Raw genomic sequence first — 8257 nt, 5'->3', positions numbered from 1 at the left:
CGCCAGTGTTGTTCGCTTCTTTAAGGTAGCAGTTTCTGCCGGTCCCCTGGCACGTGAACTGGAAGCATTGGGAATTTATAGCACGAGGAAAGCTTTTCTTCTCTTGGAGCGTAATTCGTTGCCAGCTGTTCGGGTGGCAGCGTCTTGGCTTTTCTTTACGCAATACAACGCCTTCCTTTTCTTGTCGAAAATAATTTGTCACATTGTTTGTCGGTTTATAGGTAGATCTTGACCAGGCCAAAGGAGGAGTTTCACGGGCTTGAGGACAATACAAAAACAATACGTAAATAGATGTGTAATGCCTGTTTCGCTTTCAAATGAAAGAACTGTCTTTGGCAGCAGAGATAATGTTGGCTGAGAGGGCCCTATTGACGCTTGTAAGCACTCCGTATCGCATATCATTATAAGTAGCATTTAAAAATGACAACAGTTGTGATTGCGTGATTTTATCAAGTTGCAAGTACTTTCAGTCATTTATTAGAGGTTAAAAAGTGCCGAAGGAGAAAGCGATAATTTGCGAATGGCGCACCTGAATCAAGATACTATTTTTACACATTTTCAGTTAGTAGTCATGCGGTGCATGTGAGTTTTGAGAGCTAATGAGAAGATGGGCTTACAAAGTTTGCAAACAAACATGGTCAGCTTAGACGCAGAATGCTTCGAGAACGCTGTTTGACATGCGGAGTACTTGGATGTCATATCTGTCATACTTCACATTCTGCGCATTGAATTCGTTATGTCCAAGCGCTCAATTGTATTGATAACCACATATTTTTGATTAAAGTTGCGAAGGCCCTGTGCGCCTTGTGCTCGTCCATGGATTAAAAATTTTGAGTCGGTGAGATGAAATCGTTGTTGATTTTAACTGAAGCAGGGCAGCTTTGGAATCATCCCTTTTATTTTTTTTACTTCTTAAAATCGTCATCTTTGCCTCTGATTGAAATTCGTCACAGCAGTAGAGTTTTAGCGTACGAAGCACATGCTCACGTCAGCCACGTAACAGCAATGCAGTGTCATCATGGAATATTCAGCAAGAACGTGCCATGCCAACGGGTAAGGGTGGCCATCGTAATCCCCAGGTAACTTGCCTCATTAAGATATCAGAGGAAACTCTGTCAACAAAATTCATGTTTCAGACAGAAAAGCAGTAGCTAAAAAATACACAGGCAGAGCAGTACTGCGGATCTGAGAATTAATATGCAGAAAACAGAAGTAATTTTCAACAGTCACGGAAGGGAACAACAGTTTCAAATTGTTAGAGAGGGACTGGAAGTGGGATGGGAAAGCAACTATTTAGGGCAGGTAGTGATCGCAGATCCTGATAGCTAGAAATAGCTATCCGGAAATAGCTAGAAAATAGCTAGAAAATAGCTAGAGGAATAAGAATTGGGTGGCGCGCATCTGCCCGGCCCTCTCAGATCATGAATGGCAGTTTACCAATATCCTGCCAGAAGAAAGTACATAACAGCTTTATCTTAGCGGTACTCACCTATGGGGAAGAAGCGTGGAAACCAACGAAAAGGGTTTAACTTACATTAAGTACCGCTCAACGAGCTATGGAGAGAAAAATGAGAGGTGCAACGTTAAGAGACAGGAAGGGGGGGGGGGGGGGAGGGGGCAGAGTGGGTCAGGGATCAAGCACGGGCTAATGACAAACTAGTTCAAATCATGACGAAGAAATGGGCTTGCGCAGGGCCTGTACTGCGAAGGCAAGATAACCACTGTTCTTAAAAGTAACAGATTGGATTCCAAGGGGAGGGGAGCGTATTAGGAGGCGGCAGAAGGTTAGATAAGCGGATGAGATAAAGAAGTTTGTAGGGATAGGGTGGCCGCAGCAGGCACAGGAAAGGGCTAATTGTAGAGATATGGGAGAGGCCTTTAGCCTGCAGTGGGCGTAGTCAGGCCAAAGATGATGACGATGAAACAGTTCTAGGACCTTATTCGCGGTGTGTTGGCTTGCTATAGGGCTCAGTGGCACACTGCTGGGATACGGGAATGAAATAAACAGCTACCACGACATTTTAACAAATGGAAGTAGAATCAAGATAAAACAGCACGGGGCTTCTTGGAACTAGTCCACTGTCTGTATTGTTTCGGCTGCCTGGATAATTTACACTCTGTTTATAGAAGTTGCTAGTAGAAATCGACGATGACAAACTACTGAAGCTTAAAATTTGAGAAATTGCATGCTGTAAGCTTCAAAGCTGAGAATAAAACACTTGTCATTAACAACGCGCGAAACGAAAAAAATAATTCATGTTTTCGGGGTGGCTAGATTGCAACCACCTCCTTGCAAGCACACTGTAGTCGCAAGGAAGGGAATAAGACCCGTGTCAATGTGAGGTTTTAACATTTTATTTCCAAATTTCACACAAAAAACTGTATCGCATTGCTTCGGCGTCAGAAGTTATAGAAGCCGATTATGAGGAGGTTCTTGGCGTGGTAGCTTTTATTTATAGCACAAAAGTTTATACTATTGACTTAATTTGTCGGTAGATTTTGAACATGGAAATATTATATTAAGAGTCCGTGTTTAATACTTACGTGTTTGTCGGTGCCAATAAATTTAATGGTAGTTCACAAAATTCCAGCCTATTGAGCAGGCTGTAATGGGAGGACGAACGCTATATGCATTCTTCTTTTGCCAGAAATACCGGTATGTTCACTGCTTCAACTTGCAAAACAGAAAGAAGATGTGTCTAAAGCAGCTGAAGGGAAGCCTTGGTGCTGCAAAACATAGCAGGTATTAAAGAGCAGGAGCTTTGCAGAGCTTAGTTTCTTTGCTATAGGATTAAGCACTGGACTAAGCCTGTCTGACTAAAATGTTACAGCATTTTAAATACTGCAAGCAGCGTAAGCATATAAGATACCGGTTACAGAAAACATTTCGCCGCACAGCAGGACGATGTGCGACAGACTGGAGCTCATTACGCACCCAAGTGTGATGACTCAGCACAAAAGAAGCCAAAGCACTTGCCCATTGCAGACCATTCTAACCTGTTAAGTTTTCATAAAACATACCCTCCCTCCCACACGGTGACCGCTGCAGCGCCAACACTGCCACATGTATGCGAAACTGAGATTGAGTACGCATGAGTAATGTTGAACTTACAAGGACGGGACCAAGCCTAAAGCCTACTGACCAAATCCAAGTGAAGTTATTGGGGACGTGGCACGTCACAGTCAACCCCACAGAAAATATACATTCTTACGAAGAGTTCAGCGCCTAATTTTTCAGCGTTAATGGCTAGGACCTTCACGCAGTGAGAGTGTTACAAACTCTCTCGAATGGCCTCATGTGCGCAGAAACAAAAGCTTGCATTTTGTAATTAATCGTTTTCGCAATCCATTTATCTGCATTTTTGCCATCCGTCATCACTGCCTTTAACATCGGAGCCGGAGAAATATACTGCATACTGGCTATGTTGCCCGACGTTACAGGCTCCAGTGACGAATGAAAGAAGTGCACCTGTATGGTTCAGGAAAGCAACTCTTACAAAATGCGACACGAATCTCTTGGTTGCTTCAAGTAGGATACGAACAAGCCTGGTAAAAAATTTAGAGCCCTGACGAGTTTTCTTCGAAGTCACACTCTCTGGCTTGTTATGCGTCCCTAGTGTTTGAAATCTCTTGAAGGAAAAAAGACCTCTGATCCTCCCCTCTCCGCTGGTTACGACTTTCACGGATGCAACAGAAGCCTCCTACAAGGCTTAGAAACAACCCCCAAAAGTGTTCTATACTTTTCACAAAGGCTGTACAACAAAACCACTTACAACAATAAAAATCCTGCCTAGGTATATCTACAGCTCCTGCTTGGGCATCACGAACTCAAAGAGGTTCCTGAGACATATTTCCTTTCTGCAGAAGACATGCCGCTCGTCTCCCTAGATAAACAATAGATGCACCGTGCTGTGGTGTTTCCACAATGGCGTGCAACCTCTGGCATCGCCCCGGCGGTCTCAAGACATCACGTCTTGAGTCCCCAAGCACGAAAGTGGCTCATCCGTTGAGGCTGGTCACAATCCGGGCCAGTGGCGACAGCAAGGAAGTTGACCTGCCCGTCTTGGTCGACTTTGGCAGAGGCGGGAGGGTCTTGCAAGCGTCAGAGCCAGTCTTGTAGTTGGCGCACACGGTGTCCAGAAGGTCACCTGCGGCGAGGCGGTAAGATTGATGCCGTCAAAGGATGATGATGATGATGATTTTTATGTCGCAAGGGCAGCTTTGGCTAAAGGGCGCCATGACACAAGGTAGTTTTCATTGCAAAAGGTGGTGTCACAGACCATTTCCCAGGCATCCCACCTTAAGGAATCCGAGCACCAGGCAGGGGAAAGCTTGTACTCATTGTGTCACCAGTGGGTACCCGACGGAACTGGGTATCGAACCCCGCATCTCCCGCATGCGCGGCGGGTGCTCAAACCACTAGGCGACCACTGCGGCCTCAAACCGAGATCGCGCTATGCAGAGTTAATAGCAACAGCCTCTTCCTGTCCCTCGCCCTCTGTTCAGATTTGTGCTAAGAAATGTTGGCTTTTACCAGAGGCACGGGCTGCTCGCTTCTTCTTTGTATGTGAATAAAACCACATTAAAACAGTAGACTATGCTGTAAGCATGGAAAGAAAGAATGAAGAAACATGGCCCAAGTGGGTATGTAGTCAAATGGTTATGGCAACAAACAGGAGGAAAAATCCGGAAACAAACTAAATTAAGAAAAAGAAACACAGAAAGGAAAAGAGTCGCCTCGTGTTATGCTTCCGCTATTTCTTTCCGGACATAGTTCACACTTTGATTGATGTGCTAAACTGATGTTTGGCGTAGACATCACCGTGAAAAAATCATCGCTGCGTCGTCGTTATTCTCACACGCAGGGCAAAGCGCCTGTGCAAAGCCGAGAACCAATAGGATCAATTGTTGAAAGGTACGCAGTAGCTGATCTTCAGCAAGATTTGATTCGATGCACGCTCTAACTCACGTGTCAGTTCGCAAGCAGCCAGTGCACAGCATCGCTAAAAAATTGGGAACCTCGATATCGCTTCCCACGCAAGCGACCGTACGTGACTAGTATTCTGCTAAGTCCGGGGGCAATCGTTCCAGATATCGGTAGAAAAAATGTCGACGCGGTGAGCGTGCATCGAAGGAAAATAAACATGGACACAAAGTTCATATACGGGGGGACATGGACACAAAGTTCACGACGCCACCTGTCGTATGTGGAGAAGGAGTTGAAGGACGAAGCTATGTCACTGGTCGCTGACCTTCACCGCTTTAATGGCTTCGGAGGCCAGCGTAGTTGGAGTTCGATGCTGCGGTACATGACAGGTTATCTGATTTCGATAGAGCAATGTGCCTCCGGCGCCAGAAGGGGATTCCCCCCACCGCCAAGATATCCGGAAATGAGAAAAAAAAATGTTTGAGAGTGATTGCTTCTGTAATGAAATTGTCCGGGCATATCGTAACCTAAAGGCGCCACGGTAATCTGTTGGCCAAGGAGAATTACGTCATTCCGGTGAGGAAATATGCAAGTAAGTATTTACTCGCTTATTACAAATATTCTCTGCCGTGAGGAATTCCCAAAAAAAACATTGGACTAACACCGTTCACACTCCGACTTAGTGACGAATTCGCTCCCGCTCTATTATCTCGTCTTGGTCAACTCAGCGGGTAGAGCTACTGCCCCGGATTGGCGCTGGTCCGGGATACGAACCTCGGAATAGGACGAATTTTTCTTCACTTTCGAAGTTTCTGTGAAAGCGACGTACCTTTCGTTTGTGGCCGTATGGCGGCGCATGGATGCATGCTGAGTAATTAGACCCTTATTAACATATACGCCTAAACTAGATTCGGCTATGGGCCCAGCAGGTATTTGCTTATGTTGTTGTACAATGTCATGATGATATAAATAATGTCTACTGAAATAATAATGATTATACATGTTTAAAAGCTGAAATTTGGCGTCATGCGGACTATCTATATGTGCGGACTATACATGATTTTATTTTTTCATATCGTTTCTCAGAGCTGGAGAAGCCTACCGGTGGCTTTTAAAGAAGAAAAAAGAAACGTGCCCCGAGTGGTTGCCTGTGAGAAGTTACCATGCTAAATAACAGCGAAAGAAGCTCCGATATGCTATCGACTTCACTATGCGAGCAAATGCGGTCGAGGTAGCGATGAGTGCTTACTTTCCAGTGCTTGATATTTGTGAGCACATGCGCAAAACCTCAATAAAGTAAATAAATAATAAACACATCATGTGACGTCTGGGCTTCCACATGCAGAACGGTTGCGATGGCTCCGAAAAGACGAAGAGCCTTCTTTTTATTAAACAAAAAATTTTGAGCCGAAATTTGCAACTGCGAAGTATACACCGGATGCGGACTATAGCCCGAAAATTACGGCAAAATTGTGCAGCGTAAGTTTTGCAGCCGGCGCTTCAGAGAATTTCCACTGTGCATACAGGTCATCTAATCGGCAAGCTCCGTATATGAAATGGCGTGGCAGCTCTCATGTCATAAACGGCCAGGAGAGAGCGGGAGAGACGCCACTGGAAGAGCACTATCACTTCTTCTTTTGAGGCGAAAAGTGTCGTAGTTTGCAGTGATATACGGTCAGCGGCAAATTAATCTCGGACAGCGCAGCTGTAGTGCTTAAACAACACAAAAATAACACCTGCTGGAGGAGAAACAGAGAAGGGGGTCATTAATGTTTCCACGCAGCTAGCTTCGCCTCATGGAAGTTGAATGCGTTAGTATTAAGTATAAATCAAATGAGGTTTCGTCGTTGTGCTATTTCCGGTGGATTTGCCTCGTTCGCGTTTTATTTGATAATTGAAGAACATCTCAAGGTCCTCTGCCTCTGGAGAGTTTTAGTGCGAAAGCACTACATAACGCGATCCCAACCAAGAATCTTGTGTGAAGCCTCGGAGTAACTCTGGCAAGCTCGGGTTATTTTGGAGGAGCGTCGCGACATCTGTAGCCAATGGGAGGAAGTTCGGGTCATTTCGGAGGAGCGTCGCGCCAGCTGTAGCCAATGGAAGGGTGAGCTTGAAGGTGACCTTGGTCAAACCTAGCTTAGAAACAGCCCATGCTGAAATAAAATAAATATTGCCTCGACCGGGTTTCGAACCCGTGGCGGCGCGAACAGATCAGCTTCATTGCCCACTTCATGAGAGCACTACGCCATCGCCGCAGCCGATCACACCTCGTGTTAGACTCCAACACACTCTCGGGCTGTGCATTGCACGCTGTCGTCTTCATTAACTTCCATCTGTGGAGCGAACATATCAGATCAGCTTAGCTTGAGTCTAATATCGTAGCCAGACGTGCTTACGACGCAAAAAAGCAAAACTATAAGGCAGACAGGCTAAACACATGCTTTCGATTGTCTACTCTCTTTAACTACGCTAAGACACTACTACTTTTGTGCCTCACTAACTACCGAAAGTTTCGTTCAGTGCCCGTGACTGTGTTAATCAAACATAATGTCACCGGCAACGAAAAGGGGAACACAAGAAGTACACACGACAGTGCTGTCCTGCGTACTTCTTGTGTTTTCTTTTTCGTTGCTGGTTACATTATGCTTGATCCGCACCAACTATCTATAGCCCGCATGGTTACCCTGTTGACTGAGTGAGTGGTATTGCAGTTTGTTCACTTAAGCTTGACGATAAAGCTTACGAAACTGGCCAAGTTGGCACAGTCTCGCGTCCAGACTCTTTGTTCTTCACTACAGGTTTTCTCTATTTCTGCCTTTGAATACAGAATGGAGAAAGTTTACTGAACACTATTGAAAAACATCACAATTCACCGTTGGTGCCGGCTTGGTGCAGCACAAACTTGGTATGTGCGTGCACAACAGCCGTAAGATTGCGTTGTTTTGAAGACATAAAACTAAGTTATTATGAAACACTTATTGCATTATGTGCTGACCTTTTAAATGTCTGTTCCCAAGGCAGCCAGCAGGAAGTATGACCGTGTAATGTGAGTTTTCATGATGCGTTTAGAACGACAGTGACCTCTGAACAGGCTAGCATCCTCTAATGACACCTACGCTACGCCTACAGCGTGTTATTCTTCCTAAGCTTTGGAATTTAAGTTCAGTGACAAAGATGGCTTCCTAAAGGCGACACCAAGAGCACTCTGAGCGCTTTTTCGCTGCTGTGACATCTATCGATGTGATCTAATAAAAGACTGCGACTTACGTAGTTTTGACCAGCTTGACCCTCGACACAGGATATATAAAAATAGAATGCAAGCCACGCCTA

At 45.1% G+C, this 8257-nt stretch overlaps 1 protein-coding gene across 1 annotated transcript in view; it reads right to left on the bottom strand.

Annotated features, from left to right (window-relative positions):
* Window positions 1-2287: 2287 nt before the first annotated feature.
* The window catches only part of LOC144135390 (uncharacterized), a 30444-nt gene continuing 24474 nt past the window's right edge, over window positions 2288-8257 (bottom strand). Inside the window, exon 6 of the mRNA XM_077668056.1 lies at window positions 2288-4148. Within this exon, the coding sequence (XP_077524182.1) occupies window positions 4000-4148 (149 nt within the window). The 3' untranslated portion in view covers window positions 2288-3999. The remainder of the gene's footprint in view (window positions 4149-8257) is intronic.

The sequence above is a fragment of the Amblyomma americanum genome, chromosome 5, assembly GCF_052857255.1.
Source record: "Amblyomma americanum isolate KBUSLIRL-KWMA chromosome 5, ASM5285725v1, whole genome shotgun sequence".
In the NCBI taxonomy this organism is placed as follows: Eukaryota; Metazoa; Arthropoda; class Arachnida; order Ixodida; family Ixodidae; genus Amblyomma; species Amblyomma americanum.
The sequence above is the reverse complement of the archived record's forward strand: the minus strand, read 5'-3'. Positions and strand labels throughout refer to the sequence as shown.